The sequence below is a fragment of the Mesoplodon mirus genome, assembly GCF_964341445.2.
Source record: "Mesoplodon mirus genome assembly, chromosome: 17".
Lineage (NCBI taxonomy): Eukaryota > Metazoa > Chordata > Mammalia > Artiodactyla > Ziphiidae > Mesoplodon > Mesoplodon mirus.
The window spans coordinates 70,017,397-70,034,192 of NC_138993.1; the positions used below are offsets into that span (position 1 = coordinate 70,017,397).

A 16,796-nucleotide genomic window follows, 5' to 3' on the forward strand; every position below is an offset into this window, starting at 1 on the left:
AGACTGCCAGCTCTTCCAGCCTGACTCCAAGACTGGGTGGAACTTGGAGCAGAGCCCGCCGTGGAGGTGGAGTGGAGACGGAGCACGGCTGGAAACTGTCTTTATACCACTGAAATGTGGGCTTTCATGCTGCCACGGCATAGCCTGGACTGACAGTCAGGTGTTCGACAATCGGTGTTTTACTAAAGATGGCGGTGAACACAGCTGGGGAAGGCTGCAGAGGGGCATGGACTTGCGCCTGTGGCCACCCACGGCTGAGCTCCTCATCTGCTTGTGCTTTGCGTGGAGGGCAGCCTCTCTGCCTAAGCCCTCCCCATGCTTATCCCAGGACACACCATCCCGACCTACACAAAGAATCAAGCCCCGTCCACCACGTTTTTCATGTGTCTGTAAGTCTACCAGCTCCAATGTCCTCTGGAAGCCAGTGGATTTGCTATTCTGCCCACTTTCTATGGATCCTGTAGAAGGAAGGGATGGCTTCTGCTCCTAAGGACAGCTGGTCAGAGCTGTCAGGAAGGGAGAAAGGGCAGCTCTGGTCCCACAGACGAGAGGAAAGCAGTGAGAGACTTCTACTGTGGCTTAGGAGGCACCTATCTTTGCTATGTGAAAAATTCACACTTCTCCGGTTTATATAACATTGACTCTATTTCTCGTGAACTGACAACCCTAGCCTTAGTATGCTAAGCGCACATGACCTTTCTCTGCCCTGGGGGATATTTTGAAACTTTTTTTATATTAACTGACCATAAAACATACTGTTTTGAAATTGATTCAAATGCCTCCCCTACCCCCCGTAGCTACCAAAGAAGTTCCATTAACTCTTTCCCATGCAAACAAGGAAACTGAGGTCCAGAGAGGTTCACTGCCTTGTCTAAAAATGAGAAACCAAGAGAGGGATAGGACTAAAGCTCAGATCTCCGGATTTCTAAGGCCAGCTCTCATCCACCTGCCAATACCAACTTTTGCACTGGTTAGACATGAATGGCCATCTGACAAGGCCCACCTCACTGGCTCATGGCCTTCACATTTTTATTTTTACTTTTTTATTGGCGTATAGTTGCTTTACAAAGTTGTGTTAGTTTCTGCTGTACAGCAAAGTGAATCAGCTATATGTATACATATGTCCCCTCTTTTTTGGATTTCCTTCCCATTTAGGTCAAAAATATGGAACACTTCACGAATTTGTGTGTCATCCTTGCACAGGGGCTGTGCTAATCTTCTCTGTATCATTCCAATTGTAGTTTGTGTGCTGCTGAAGTGAGCACTGGCCTTCACTTTTCTAAATTTTCAGGATTTTCTCCCCACTTCCCTTTGCCCTGAAAGGCAAGGCTGTCCTAAACGTTAGGCTCAAGTTTCTGAGTTTACCTCCGCTCCAGAAATTCTTCACCACGCTGTTAGCCCTCTTTTGCCGATAAGTATACTTTCTCATGTGTTGTCCAGTTTTTCTGATTACTCTCAGCAGGAGTCTTGGTCCAAATTGCCTAGTTTATCATTTTATTATTGAAGGTTCAAGGACCTGGAACTGCGTTATAATGCTTAATTTAGTTTGCAGGTAGAAAGAATAGAAAGTGAGAGGATAGCAAGCATAATCTAAAGTATTTAGGGCTTCCCTGGTGGCGCAGTGGTTGAGAATCTGCCTGCTAATGCAGGGGACACGGGTTCGAGCCCTCGTCTGGGAGGATCCCACATGCTGCGGAGCAACTAGGCCCGTGAGCCACAACTACTGCGCCTGCGCATCTGGAGCCTGTGCTCCGCAAGAAGAGAGGCCGCGATAGTAAGAGGCCCGCGCACCGCGATGGAGAGTGGCCCCCGCTTGCCGCAACTAGGGAAAGCCCTCGCACAGAAACAAAGACCCAACACAGCGAAAATAAATAAATAAATAAACTCCTACCCCAACATCTTCTAAAACTTTTTTTAAAATAAATAATAAAGTATTTAGAATCATGTAAGTCTTAAGGCTAAATGGACATGTTATAGATATATATATGTTGGCAAAGTGGCTATTCGGTATAATTAACAAATCTTTTGAATTAAGAGGCATCTTTTGAAAGGCCTTTCTATGTTTATAGAATTTCCCACATTATCAGTCCTGACTACCCATGCAAGAAGTCAGAAGTTAATCTCCCAGCCTCCTTTACAGCTAAACGCAGGCAAGTGATTTAAGCTTTGCCAAATACCTTTTTCCATCTGGCTTTGCACTGGAGAATGTCTAGGAAGCAGGCATATTCGATAGGAATGGTAATAACGGCCTTGGCCTCCAGGGGGCAGCAGCGGTGAAGTTTGAAGCACCTGAATCTCAGTTTGGTGTGAGCTAGTTTAGTCCCGGTCCTCCGAGAAGCAAGTGCCAAGACTGGCTTAAAGGAGCAAGGATTCTATCGGGGGAAATGCCTGTGTAAGGTAAAATAGTCAAGGGTCCACCAAAGGCTGGGAGGGCCATCAGGCCGCGAGGCAAGTTAGACCCTGAGAAAAGAAGAGAAAAGCAAAGGCTGGGTGCCACGCAGCCTAGGGGAGGCTTGGCAAAGCCGGAGGGGAGTCCGCCAGCCCAAATCTGCTGTCACAGAAGTTCCTCACCTCCCAGGAACGGCCCGGCCCTAGCGTTCCTACTTCCCTCCATCACCGCCTGGGAGCCGCCACGGGAGGAGTGGCCTCGCTGCAACGCTGCGCAGGATTTCTACGCCCAGCATCTGGGACACGATGACGCTTTCACAATCTCTGCGCAGTTTCGGATACTTGATTAAAGAATATTCTCTAAATGATACGGTGCCGCAATAGCTACAAAGAAAGTGACTCATGGGAAGCGATGCCTTTGCCCGCACCTCTGCACTGGCGCGCAGCCTCCCACCCGGCAGGTGATGGGGAAGGGAGGTGGCCCTCGGGAACACCCTGCTCTGCCCTTCCCGCTCCGAACAATGCTGTGTGGGAGGGTGCGTGCGTCCAGCCTATTACTTTACCCCACATAGGATGCCCCGGTCCGCTGACCCTGTTGTGTCCTGACATCCCCTTCCTCCTCCTCCCCATTCCTAAGCCCTAGTTGTATTTATCTATATCTTAATTGTTTTCTTCTTAAAGCCAATGAACTGTCAAACTGTTTGTCCAGTTGCGCAAACGGACTTGGCATTGAGAGGGTTCCCTTAGCTGGCAATGTCATTAAATCCAGAGAGGAGGAGGTGTAAACGCAGAATGTGGAGAATACTGTGGCTTGAAGACAAAGAGTAAATGACTTCTTATTGAGTTAAAGTGATTTCAGGGGTTTTATAAAACAGTGGTCTTCAAACTGGTTTAAAGTCATGGATAATTTCAATATGATCAGTTTCCAGAGGCTTACTTACATGTCCTATCTACTCTTTTCCAAACTTATCTGCTTGAAGACGTGCCTGTGATGGGAGGACACACCGCCTCCCCTTCGCACCTGTTTCACAGCTGGGTCTCCAGCTTCCTAGGAAAAAAAGGCATCTTACTATCGTGCATCACCTTCAGGTGAAGTAGCTTCTTGGGCATCAAATAAAGGGACGACTTGAAAAACTGTCAGTAAAACCTTTCATCAAAGCCCCGAAACATGCATCTCATGCATCTTTTTAAGAACTGCATTTTCAATAAAAATTTTCTTTTTGTTCTGTAATTTTTATCTTAATCAAATATTTATCAAAGCTTAAGATTTATTTATGTCCTTTTGATCAACTTTCCAGTAATTGAAAGATAGTCCAAAAGGAAAATTTTAACACTTTGATCCCAGGAAAAAATTTTAAATTAAATATTAACATACATATTTTTGTTGCAGATAATAATAAATGATCAATAGGACTTTCCATCATAAATGTAAATTACATTAGGATAAAATTCTGTGTAGAACGTTAATAAAATTTCAAGAAGAAATAGTGATGTCAAATATCTGATTTTAAATGGAATATGTGCAGGTATATAAAGAAAATGGCAGATATCAAAGAATAACATTCAACTGGCTATATTTAAATGAATGATGTAGAAGTTTCATTAAAAAATGTCAATATTTATAAAATGCCAGATATCACATCCTTTATAATTTCTTGAACGTATGATGACAAATTTCAAAAGTTATATTAAAACTATACAAGAGGGTACGTAATTTTTCTAAAACATTTTTATGGGAGCCATAAGAAAAAAAAATTTTTTTTAAAGAACATTGTTATAGGAGTCTAATAAAAAGTCTGCCACTTTGGTTTCACAATGAACAGTTCATTCACCATCCATTCACTGGGTGACACTCTGGTCAGAGAGCACAACAGGTGTGGTAGAAAATACTGGGGGCAGACTATGAGAACAGAAATCCAGCTTTTTCACTAACTCCATTTCATAACCCGTGGCAGTCAGTAAACCTGTCTACCTTTGCTCCTCATCTGTAAAATGAAGCAACTGAACTACTGGTTCCTTTGAAACTGGAAGCTATTCCATTCTGTCACTACATGTTCTATTTGAATATCTTCTGAGTGTGTCTTTTCTTTACCATTAATTTTAAGCCCTTTTCTAGAGGTAACATAAACACAGTTGGGAGTAGGAAAGAAAACATTAACTATTCTCCATTTCCTCTCCACTAAAGAGAACGTGCTTCTCTAAGATTTATGGAATAGAAGAAATGGACAAGTAAACAATTCAAAGAAATTGCACAGCCATTACAGTGATTTTTGAGATTTAGTGGAGAATCTCCCAATCCTATGGATTGGAAACTGGTGTACATAGGATTTCCCTTTACACCAAGCATTCTTAACCTGGACTCCATGATAGAACCTGAGGGGTTCAAAAACTTGAGTAGGAAAAAAAAAATAATCCTTACTTCCACTAACCTTTTAATTAAATATTTCCTTCAATTATAGATGTAGGTAATAACCAGAGTGGTATCAGCAGTTACTGTTTGTTACTGTTTCACCAATAAAAATGTTTATCACAGTACGTTACAGGTGTGTCAAAATACTATTTATGCTCTTTACTATTTTGAAATTATAGGAGCTTATTAGATTTAGCGCTAGCTCCTGTTATTTCATGCGAAGAAGCGTACATATAACTATATGTATAAAACTTGCTATATAATAAAGTTGGTTTTCATATTTTGATAACTATTTCAACATAATTTCCGGAGTAATTCTATATATTAAATTTTATGAATTTAAAATTGTTCTGAGGTGTCCATAAGCCCCGCCAGATTGCCAAAGGGGTCGCTGGCACACCCACACAAAACACTAAGATTACCCTGGCAAGAATACAGACAGAAAGATCATTAAGGGCCACTAGTGCAGCACGGAGCAATTGATAGCCGCCACTGTTAATCTGAAAAACTGCAAATTTTGGCTCCATAATTGAGTGGAGAACCTTCAGGACCAACCAGGAACATCAATTTAAAGAGAGAGTGAAAAAAAAAAAAAAAAAAAAAAAGAATGTTTTTCAGAAATCCCGGAAGCCCAGGGTGAGCAATGAGGATAGGAGGGGCCCACTTCAGGCTGGTATTTGTTACTGGCTACGAGGCCGACTGAACGGCCTCCAACCCACTTCCTGTTGATGGCAGCTCTGGCCCATCCCCACCCTATACGCCCCCCCCCGTCCCCCCATCAAAGGGACACACTCGAGAAAGGGAAACACAATCCCTACACCACTGAATCAAAGAACTCCCTCACAAAAATTCTTGTACCGGCATTTCGCCAAAATCCGACACTCTTAGGGGTTTAGCGAGCGTGAGCTGGCTCCCTTTCCTCGGGGCAACCGGGGATCCTGCAGCAGCTGACCGAAAAGTTTAGTCCACAAGCACAAGTTCGGAAAACATCGCTTGCCAGCGGGAGGTACCTGCTACAACAGACTGGCAGCCCATTTCCTTTCCCGTTCCCGGAGGAGTTTTTCGGCCCGGGACACGCGGACCCTTTGCATGGGAGCCGGCCGTCCCCTAAAAACCCCAAACTCGAGTCTCTTTAAGACCCCAGGTTTGAGAACTGAAGCCTCCAACAACGCCTCCGACTCCGCCTCCTTCTCTGCGGCCCGGGCAACACTCGGGCTCAGCTCCAGAGAGCGGCACCGTTGGTTTACGTAGCAGCGTGTGATTGGCCGCCTCTCCCTGGCGGGCCTGGATTGGCCGGCGGCTGGCCCCGCCCCTCGCCCCCGCCCAGGCCCGCGGCCGCCTGGGTGTCCTCGCGTCGCTCGTCCGCGCGCAGCCTGGCAGTTTGCCTCATCTTCGCCCTCGAGCTTGCGTCCATGGCCACCGCAGCGAACGAGGAGCCCTTCCCTTTCCACGGCCTCCTCCCGAAGAAAGAGACTGGGGCCGCGTCCTTCCTCTGCCGCTACCCGGAGTATGACGGTCGGGGGGTGCTCATCGCCGTCCTGGACACGGGGGTCGACCCCGGGGCTCCGGGCATGCAGGTGCGGCAGCCGCCGAGGGCCCGGGCGCGGGGGCGCGGGCCGCCGGCCACCGGGCCGGGAACGCGGAGGGTACGCGGCGTCGGAGCCTCGCAGGCCGAAGCCCGCTCTGCGGCCGAGGGGGAGCCGCCGGGAGGAGGCGGAGGGCCCGGCGGGGGGCGGGGGGCGAGGGGCCGGCGGCCGGGCGCCCCGGCTGGGCCCTGATCCCGGCCCAGACAAAAGCTGTTGGTCGGGGCGCCCAGGGCCGTCGGTCGCCCAGGAAGCCCCTTCCTACCCAGGCGCCTCCAGGCCCGGGCCCTCGGGCTCCTGCCCAGCACACCGCCTTCTTCCGCGGGTGCCTCGTGTCTCGGGCACCACCGGCCGGTGCCTGTTATTTGCAAACGAGGATTTTACTGTTTTGTTATTCATGGGAGCGGGGGGTGGGAAGGAAACAGGGAAGGGGCAAATGACCTATCAGAACTTCATTTTTATTGCTGTCGTTCGGGAGGTTTGGTTTGGGGAGGAATAGTTTATCTTGAAACACGAAAGCCGGCTTTCAAGAAGATAACTCGGTCAACTTCCGGAATTGTTTCCTCTGGTACTTTTATGTATTCTATTTTTAATCCTCTTCCGCAGTGTACTTGTTAGGGTCAGTGAAACGCATGGCTTAGTCTTTGATATAAAGAAGAACCCAACTTTGTTTTTGGCGAACTCTTAAGACTGCATTTAAATTATGCTTCCATATTTTTTTTTCAGCCTCAAAATGTAAGACAACATACTTCATGATTTTTTAAAGTTATTTTGTTTTGCCCTAGCCACCTTTGAAATCGTTAGATCAAGGTATCATGCCGAAAGGTAATTTTTTAAAATGTGTTTCTCTGTTGAAAGCATTCTCATGGAAGTCTTCAAAGTTTGACGTTTATAAATTTACTAACCTGAGCCTAACACCGGAACCCAGCAATAAACAGAATTTCACAGTTGTTCAAGACTCATCTCCCAAATGTCTAACCTGGCTAATCCTCCTGTACGCTGATCTCTTCCTTGTATCAACCTTTCTCCTGTATTTCTTAAAACCCCGAAGTCTAATAATTCTCCTCCTCCCCCATGCCTCTCCCTCCTCTGCATCCCTCATTGTGCTCTCGTATAACTGAGGTAGCATTTTGGAAGGTAGGATGTAATGCCGGGGGAAAAGGGAACCAGTCCGGTTCCCAGTCTGGCCGACTCTGTAGAGAATTCGTCTGGAAGTGTTGCTCCCTCCTGTTCATTCTTCAGCAGCACACCTCATGGTGGCCCTGCTGGGCAGCTCTGGTGCATCAGAAGAGGAGCAGGTGATGCGTTCCCTCCTGGTAGCTCTGGTGGTCCAGTTTTCTTAAGAACTCCGAAGATGTACAGCAGTGACAGCTATCACCTCATTGAGGCTTCGTTATAGGGCAGTAATGGTTTCCATTCTGGTGTGGTGTGTGTTTACGTTTTTTTTTTGTTTTTTTTTTTGCGGTACGCGGGCCTCTCACTGTTGTGGCCTCTCCCGTTGCGGAGCACAGGCTCCGGACGCGCAGGCTCAGCGGCCATGGCTCACGGGCCCAGCCGCTCCGCTGCATGTGGGATCCTCCCGGACCGGGGCACGAACCCGTGTCCCCTGCATCGGCAGGCGGACTCTCAACCACTGCGCCACCAGGGAAGCCCGTGTTTACTTTTTATAGGGATAAGTGGGAGGAGAGCAGCTGGAGTAAGTGGTCACTGGCTCTTTTGTCCGGATAATAAGGGGATCAGAAGAGTTTGGAGGAGTCGTGTCTCAGTAAAAATGCTTTTGTAGAATTTCCCGGACCTGCTTATCAAATAGTTCCATTACTCTCTCTATAAAGTAGCAGTAATTCTCATCCCACAGTGTTGCTCTGAAAATTGAGGCGATTAATTACATGTGACTTCTTAAAGTGCTGGTGAAAAGTGTTAAACACTGATTTTTTTAAGCAAGACTATTTAGTAGAGGGAGTTTATGCCGGATCTTGAATCACCATCTCTCTGAAGGATAAATACGCATTAGATGTTATGTGCATGTAATAATAAATGTTTGAGCAACAACATGTTTGAAGTAAAATGAAAACATAACTCTTATCTTCTAACAACTTGAACTCTGAGAGATTGACCTAAACATGGCCATCTGAAAGAAGTTCACTAAGGTGGCTTGCAAACATGAGTGAATTTGTAAGGCTATTTTCCCCCCTTTACCTTTAACAAGTGTATTTTGTAGATCTGTGTATACATCATTAAGATAAGAAGGTGGATAGAAATAAAATGGAAAGAAAGAGTGAAGTAGGAAGAGGAGGTTGAACTGGACATTTGGAAAGGCAGATGGTGTCTGAGTAGGGGACTGGGCGTGCCAGGGAGAGTTTTCAGGAACACAGTGGGGAGTCCCATTCTAGTCCTATTCTTCGGTGACGGCCTTGGGCCCAGTTCTCTTGTGATAGCGTGTAGGCTGCGTTAAATGTAGAGGGTGGCCAGCATGAGAGGAGGAGTAATTAAATAAATGATTAAGTCCTTTCCTCAGCAAATATTCCGGCACCTGCCAGGTCCCTAACATTCTGCGTTAAGAGATGATGTAGTCCTGCAGAGAACTGTTAACAGAGGTTGAACAGGGGACCAGTGAGAGCTGGAGCAATCAGGCTTCGCGGACAAGAGACGGGGCTTGGACTGGACCTAGAAATAAACCCACGGTAGCCAGCGGGTCTCCTGGCTGCCATTGGTCACCCTTCACATGGCCAGAGTTACTTTCCTTAAAAACCAAAAACAAAAAACAACCCATCACACCTTTGCTTAGTATAAAACAGAACTATTTGGGCATGCCAGTTGTCTGTGTTGAAACCCCCAGGTTTGAACTTTGCGCGGCTCTGTGCCATTCAGCTCCAGCTCTCTGCGTAGCCTCGGTTCTCATCCCACCACTTCTTCTGTCCACATGCCGCTCCACGCCACCATTGAAGCACCCTGCCTGTGCTTCCACCAACAGCATTTCACGGCTTTCCTCTCACCCAGATGTTCCAGGTCTTTCCCCAACACACGCCTTTGCACATGGGGTTTAATCTGCCTGCAGGCCTTCTACAATCACCTGTAAATGCCTACTTAATCCCTCAAGACCAGCTGGGCCTTCACCTGTTACCTTTGGGGTTATCTAATGCTATTAATTCAGCCCCCCACTGTGTATTTATGTGTATGTATGTGCCAACCGCTGTGGTAGGACCTGGGGGTTCAAAGAGGAGTAAGGCCCAGTCCCTGGTGATATTATTTAGTTTGCTCTCATAGCAATTTTTTCATATCCTATAGCACTTAAATTTTTTTTTTTTTTTTTTTTTTTGGCCGCACTCAGGCCCTCAGCAGTGAAAGCACGGAGTCCTAACCACTGGACCGCCAGGGAATTCCCTAAAATGTTTCACTTTAGTATATTGGCTTATATACCTTTTTCCTGGTTCAGTTAAAATTCCTTGCAAGCATATATCCAAATTCATTTTGTATGAAATGTGCTTGTAACAATTTGTGTTGAATGGAAAAAAAATGTATATATGTGATAATGTCCACAGTTTCCTCATGGGGAAAAAATAGTTTGGGAAGGAGGAAGTAGTCCTGTAAAAGTCTTCCTAATTTTACATTCACTGAAATATAATGGAGTGCAGTAAGGAAGTTATCATAGGCATGTACTTGTTTACTAATAGTGGGTGCTGTCCATTAATTTAAGTTTTATTACCTCGCTTTCAGTTAGCCTTTCCTGATTCCCCCAAGCTGGCTTTTGTGTTCTTACATGCTTTCCTAGACACTGTCCTTATCATTATTATTTATCGTCCTATATTGCTGTTCTCTTTTTTTTTAAAAATAAATTTATTTATTTATTTGGCTGCGTTGGGTCTTCGTTGCTGCACGTGGGCTTTCTTTAGTTGTGGCGAGCGGGGGCTACTCTTGGTTGTGGTGCGTGGGCTTCTCATTGCAGTGGCTTCTCTTGTTGTGGAGCACGGGCTCTAGGTACGTGGGCTTCAGTAGTTGCAGCACTTGGGCTCAGTAGTTGTGGCGTACGGGCTTAGTTGCTCCACAGCATGTGGGATCTTCCTGGACCAGGGCTCGAACCTGTGTTGCCTGCTTTGGCAGGTGGATTCTAAACCACTGCGCCACCAAGGAAGTCCTGTTCTCTTTTCTCATTTGTCCTCCCAACTGGATTGTAAGCTTTCTGAAAGCAAAGCTTGTCTTATTCATTCATCATTATGTTCTTAGAATAACAGTCATTTAATAGTGTTTGTTTATGACATACCATTCTTTGCTTAAAGGAGTATTTTCAGTATCTCCCCTGAAATTTCAAATGGATGCTTATACGTTCACTTTGGTTTGTGCAGGATAATTTGCGAACCTTCCCCCTTTTGTTCCAATCCTCTACAAACCCTCACCAACTTCACTGTAACTGTTTCAGTGGAGACCCAAAGTTACTTAGATTCTTGATGTTTGGGGAGAACCTTTGGGCCATTTCTGTTCTGTTCGGCCAGTGGCGCCCAGTAAGCATCTCTCAGTCTCCCTCCCCCGTTCCCAGGGCTTATCACCTTAGCTCTCCTCATAGTAACTGTGCCTTCAGGCCCATGTTACCCCTCCCCATCCTCAAAGATGAGGGATAGAGTTCCAGTGTTAGCAGTTCAGTTTCCTGTCCTCCTCCCAGAGCGCCTCTGCAAAATTCTCAGCTGATTTGCCTTTTTAAAACCTGTCCTTCCTAACCCTAAACTCCCTCTTGTATCTTCTTATTTCCAGTGGAGTGGTTCCCTTTACCTAATGGTTGAAGGAAGGAGTAACTGCATGTATGAGAATTTTTAATGAGAGAGAGAGAGAGAGATCCTAGTGAGTAAAGCTTGTGGCAGTTGTAGATGGTAAATAAGCCACTAAATCCCGGTAGGCTTTCTTCCTTTGCTCACACTCATAATGAGGTTTCTAATGAGAGGGATCCGTGTCTGACTTGTTAGTGATCTCTTGTGATTCTCAATCTCAAGTCACCGAAGTTGTTTGGTCATTGAACGAGAAAGTGAAGACAAATGGTTTGTGTTCTTAGTGCTGTGGTGTAGCTTTCAAATTATGTGCTTATTTGGAATACATTTTAAAATAGATTATTTGCTTATGGTCTTAGTACATGATCTGGTTAGTTTTAACTTTATAGAAGAGTATTAACTTCCTCTTGGTGGCTTCTATTTTTGTTAGATTTTCTTACATTTTTCTTTATTCCTTTATTTTCACTTTATTTTATTCTTAAAGATACTAGCCAGTCCCTTCAAGATCAGTGTCTGATTTGTTTTTTTAAATAAATTTATTTATATATTTATTTATTTTTGGCTGTGTTGGGTCTTCGTTGCTGTGCGTGGGCTTTCTCTAGTGGTGAGTGCGGGCTGCTCTTCATTGCAGAGCGTGGGCTCTAGGTGCACGGGCTTCAGTAGTTGTGGCACGTGGGCTCGGTAGTTGTGGCTCACGGGCTCGGTAGTTGTGGCGCATGGGCTTAGTTGCTCTGCGGCATGGGGGATCTTCCCGGACCAGGGCTCGGACCCGTGTCCCCTGCATTAGCAGGCGGATTCTTAACCACGTGCCTCCAGGGAAGCCCCTGATTTAAGCTTTATCATAATTTTATCAGGGTTTGGTATGATTTCTGCAGTGATTTTTGTTTAATTATGATTTTGAGCCTTCTCAGTATGTTAGAATACTCGTTACTAGTGTAGACAGCCCCCCCCAGAAATAAACATCCAGCTGATGAATTACCATACATAAAAATAACAGCTGTGCGGCCCCTGACAGAGCTGTCAGCCCCCAGTTGGTCGATGATTGGAGTGAGATCCGGGACCCACCAGCCACCCCCTAGTTTTGCCTTGTCGAAGAAAACCACATGTGTCTGTTTCCTCCACATAGTGAACTCCCCCGCCTCCTCCCGGGTGCACCCTAACTGCAGAGCTCTGAGGACACTGCACTTGGTGCTGGGGGGGAGGGCGTGAGACCAGAGAGACTCCCGGTGATGGACCCTACACTTCGTCTTAAAGAGGGTGAATCCTCCGGGTGGAAAAGGAATCTGAAGGCTGTACTCTGGTCACACTGTAGGCATTTTTTTACATTCCTGTTTCTCTCTTGAGGGTGGGGGGGGGTCTTCATTTTTCTGTCTTTTTTGTGTCTCCACACCTGATTGCTGCTGGTAACTCAGCATGTATATCTTGAATGCTGCAAATTCCCTTTGCAAAGCTAGCTCAGAAAGAGCCCCAAAATAGTTTTTCCCACAAAGGCAATGAGGATATTCATTCAGTATTACTGTTAGCTGTAGCAGTCAGCATGGCCCAGTTGAAAGTCTGGGGCTGGCCAAGAAACCACAGCTGAGGAAAATCAATCTTAATGCTAAGTAATTCATGTCAGGCCATCCAACAATCCCATATGCCTTGAGTACCTAACAGGCACTGCTAGGTTTGGGGTAGTTTGGTGAATAAAATGGACATAGCCGTTGCCCTTATGGAGCTTATCTTACGATAGTGCAAACAGGTGAAGAGTCACAAACTAATTACGAATTGAGTTAAGTTCTGTGAAGGAAACAAGGTACAGTGAGAAAGAGTAATCAGGCTTAGGCTGACAAGCACTTAAATGAGATCATCAGGGAGGCCTTTCTGAAGGGGGTGGTATTTTACTAGAAAATGGAAAGGTGAAACTGGGATACCTGTGGAGCAACTGAAGAAACAGAGTTCCCAGCAGAAGGACCTGGCGCAGAAAGTCGTGAGGCAGGAGGAAGGTGGCCGCGTCCAAGGAGTTGAAAGGAGACCAAGTGGTTAGAGGCGGGAGTGACTGGCACCCTGGGCAGGGTCTGGTCCCGATCTCGGTGAGCCCGCTGAGGGTGTTCAGTGGAGGACTGGCACAACCCGACTCGCTTTACTGTTGCTTGTGGAGGGCCTCCTGGGAGCCAGCATCGCGTATGAGCGGGAAGTGCTGGTGGTGGAGAGGTTCAGGACACCAGTAGTGAAAAGTCAAGGGAAGGTGGGTCTGAGCTGTACTTTCGAGGTAGAAGGAAGAGGACTTCCTGAGAGATTTGCTGTGAGGAGTAAACCAAAGAATCTGAGGACGCTCTAAGTTTCTGGCTTGAGCAACTGGGTGTGTGTTGGCTTCCTGAGATGGCAAGGCCTGGGGAGAGACAAGTTTGAATGCTAAGTTTGAACTTGATTTAATAAGTTTGAGTGTTAGTGTGGCCTCCGGTAATGAAATGTTATTAAACATTTTCCCCTTAAAGTTTTGTCCAACCAAAAACTCACCTTCTTCAGACCTTTTCTCAGATGTTAACCTTCTCAGTGATACCTTTCTTGACCAGACTAATTAGTATTGAAAGCCCCATACCACCTGTTTCCTTTCCCTGCTTGATTTTCCTCATAGATTACCATCTGACATGTTATATATTTGACTTGTTTATTGAGTCCATGTAACACAGAGTATGTGAGGTCAGGAATTTTGTGTACTGATCATTGCTGTACTCCCGACACCTAACGAAGTGTGGCCTGTGGTAAGTGCCCGAGAAGTATCTACCTGAACGCATGAAACCACTTGAAGGGTTCTGTGCTGTTTTCTGTAACTAAATCTTCTCATTAGTATCTGTCAGGCTTTTGGCTTAAAACTTCAGTTCTCCTTTTAAAATGAATGCAGATTTTATAGGATATTTTAGGTGTGGGTACATGTGCATGCACACACACACATACGGGAGCTGGCATTGCTTTAAGGATAAAAACTAAAATCTATAATTCATATTTTAATTGTCTCTTAATTTTCAGGTTACAACTGATGGAAGACCGAAAATCATTGATATCATTGACACAACAGGAAGTGGTGATGTGAACACTGCTACAGTGGTGGAGCCAAAAGATGGGGAAATTATTGGTCTTTCAGGAAGAGTGCTTAAGGTTGGAGCTTTTATCTTTTTATTGAATTTTTTTCTTTTTTTTTTGTACTATCACCTCAAAGCATTTTACGTTTATACCTTACATTTCATGGTATGGTATTAGTTACCTATTGCCGTGTAACAGATCACCTCAAAACTTCATGCTTTAAAACAACAAACATTTGTTATTTTACAGTTTCTGTGAGTCGGGAATCTGGGTGTGACTTAGCTGGGTGCCTCTGTTCAAGATCTCTCCTGAGCTTGCTAACTGTCGGCCAGGGCTGTGATTTCATCTGAAGGCTCGATGTGGCTGGGGAAGGGGAATTTGTGGTTATTGGCGGGCTTGGTTCCTCAGCACATGGGCCTCTCCATGCGGCTGCTTCACAGCATTCAGCTGCCTTCCCCAGGGCGAGCAGTCAGAGAGAGCCCAGGTGGAGGCTCTGGTCCCTTTATAAAATGATGTTGGAAGTGATGCCTGTTACCTCTGCCATGTTCTTTTCATTCAAAGTGAGTCAGCAGATCCAGCACACGCTTACATAGAGAGGATTTTACAAGGGCATGGGTACCAGATGGTGTGGACCCTTAGGGTCCATCTTAGTGGATGTTATTGTTTTTGTTGTTTGATAGTGGGCTTGGAATTAGGATTTTTTTTTTTTTCCAGTATGGCTGCTGAATTCTAAAAATTTTAAGATTTAAGCGGAAAGGTGGGAAAAGTGATGAGAATGTAGTTTTGCCTTCCGCTTTTCCCTTCTGGGAACTTGAACTTGAAATATTTAGGCTTTAATATTTGTGGACTTAAATATCTGACCTTATCTTATTCCATGTACTTGGTAGAAAGGCTGGGGTAAGCTAACATGAAAAATTATTAGGAAACATAAAGCAGTTCATGAAATATTAGCTAATGGGTTTGTTAGGTGGCAAGAATTTGATGGTGTTTCTGTACTCTTATCTTTTCAAACAATAAGCAGAATTAGTTTGGAAGGTAAATTTGTGGTTATTTAGATATCTAAAGAGCTATATTTAACTTCCCATCTTTTACCATCTATCTGAATCATGTTTAGACCTTGTCTCTCAGGTAAGATCGTCACGGCAGTGTATTCGTTTTCTGTGCTGCACAACAAATTAACACAAACGGCAGCTTACCACATACGTTCCTACATTTATTATCTCACAGTTTCTGTGGGTCGAGTCTGGGCACAACTTTTTGTGGTTCTCTGCTCAGGCTTCCACAAGACCTCAGTCAGGTGTTGGTTGGGACTGTGGTCTCAACTGAGGCTCAGGATCGTCTTCCAGGTTCACCTTGTTGTTGGGAGAATTCATTCATGACAGCATGTTTCTTCAAGGCCAGCAGGAGAATCTCTGCGACCTCGGGGGTGGCCCCAGCCTCTCTTTTAAAGAGCGTGCCTGATTAGGTCAGGCCCACCAGGGCACTCTCCTTTTGATGAACTCAGTCACCTGATTAGGGACCTTAATTGCATCTGAAAAAGCCCTTCACCTTTGCCATATTACTTCCCATAACATAATCACAGGAGTAATATCTCCTTATGTTCACAGTTCCACTGCCTGTCACAGGCAGATGGCAGGCATTCATATCCCAGTTTTGCTTCTTTTCCCGCGTGTTGTGGACCGCATGTGTGACCCCTGAATTCGTATGTTGAAGCCCTAACACCCAATGTGATGGTAGTAGGAGGTGGGACCTTTGGGAGGTGATTAGTGTTAGTTAGATGAGGTCATGAGGGAGGGGCCCTCATGATGGGATTAGCACCTTGATAAGTGCCCTTCCAAGGGAGAGCTTGCTTTCTCTCTGCTCTGTGAGGACACCATGAGAAAGCCATGCCTTCAGGCCAGGAAGGGCGTCTCACCGGAATCAGCCATGCTAGCACCCTGATCTCGTGCTCCTTCAGAACTGTGAGAAAACAAATGTCTGTTATTAAACCACCCAGTCTATGGTATTTTCTTATGGCAGCCCAAGCTGACAAAGGCACCATGTGCTTTAAAAAGAAATACTGCAGGGAAATGACTTTCTGCACATCTGAATTGCTCTAGTTATGCCTGTCTTTCCCAAGTCAACCTTGTTATTTAGAGTATGTTTCAAAGAGAAACATGGGATTCCTGTGAGTTACAGTACTCTAGGAAACTAGAGAGCATTCCTAGTAAGTCAGGCAGATTCAGAATCATATAAAGTATCAATAGTATCCTCAATCTATTTTTGAATAGTTGTAGCCCATGCTCTAGATAAACCATCCACACTTGTAATGTTGCTAGTGCTTAAAGGTAGAATTAGTGTATTGTATACATGGCTGTGAAGTAAGATCAGAAAATTGATAGATTGGTATTTACATCCTTTCTCAACTTGGTGATATATTTCTTTAGCTGTGCTATTAACTGTTCTCAGCCTATCAGTATAGTGAGTTTTTTAAATTTAATTTTTAATTGTATCCAATATGTCTACAGAGTTTAAAGAACCTTCTACAAGGCTTCTAAAGAAAAGTTCAGTCCCCTTTCCATGGATCACCATCAATTCCTGCTCAACCTGGGTTAAGGT

At 45.3% G+C, this 16,796-nt stretch overlaps 1 protein-coding gene across 3 annotated transcripts in view; it reads left to right on the top strand.

The window, feature by feature from the left end:
• The first annotated feature begins 6,127 nt into the window (after window positions 1–6,127).
• The window catches only part of TPP2 (tripeptidyl peptidase 2), a 69,351-nt gene continuing 58,682 nt past the window's right edge, over window positions 6,128–16,796 (top strand). For 2 of the 3 annotated variants that reach the window (XM_082602177.1, XM_082602179.1), the window contains exons 1-2: window positions 6,128–6,375; window positions 14,145–14,273. In XM_082602177.1, coding sequence (XP_082458303.1) covers window positions 6,211–6,375; window positions 14,145–14,273 — 294 coding nt within the window. In that variant the 5' untranslated portion in view covers window positions 6,128–6,210. The remainder of the gene's footprint in view (window positions 6,376–14,144; window positions 14,274–16,796) is intronic. The other variant, XM_082602178.1, reaches the window with a different exon arrangement.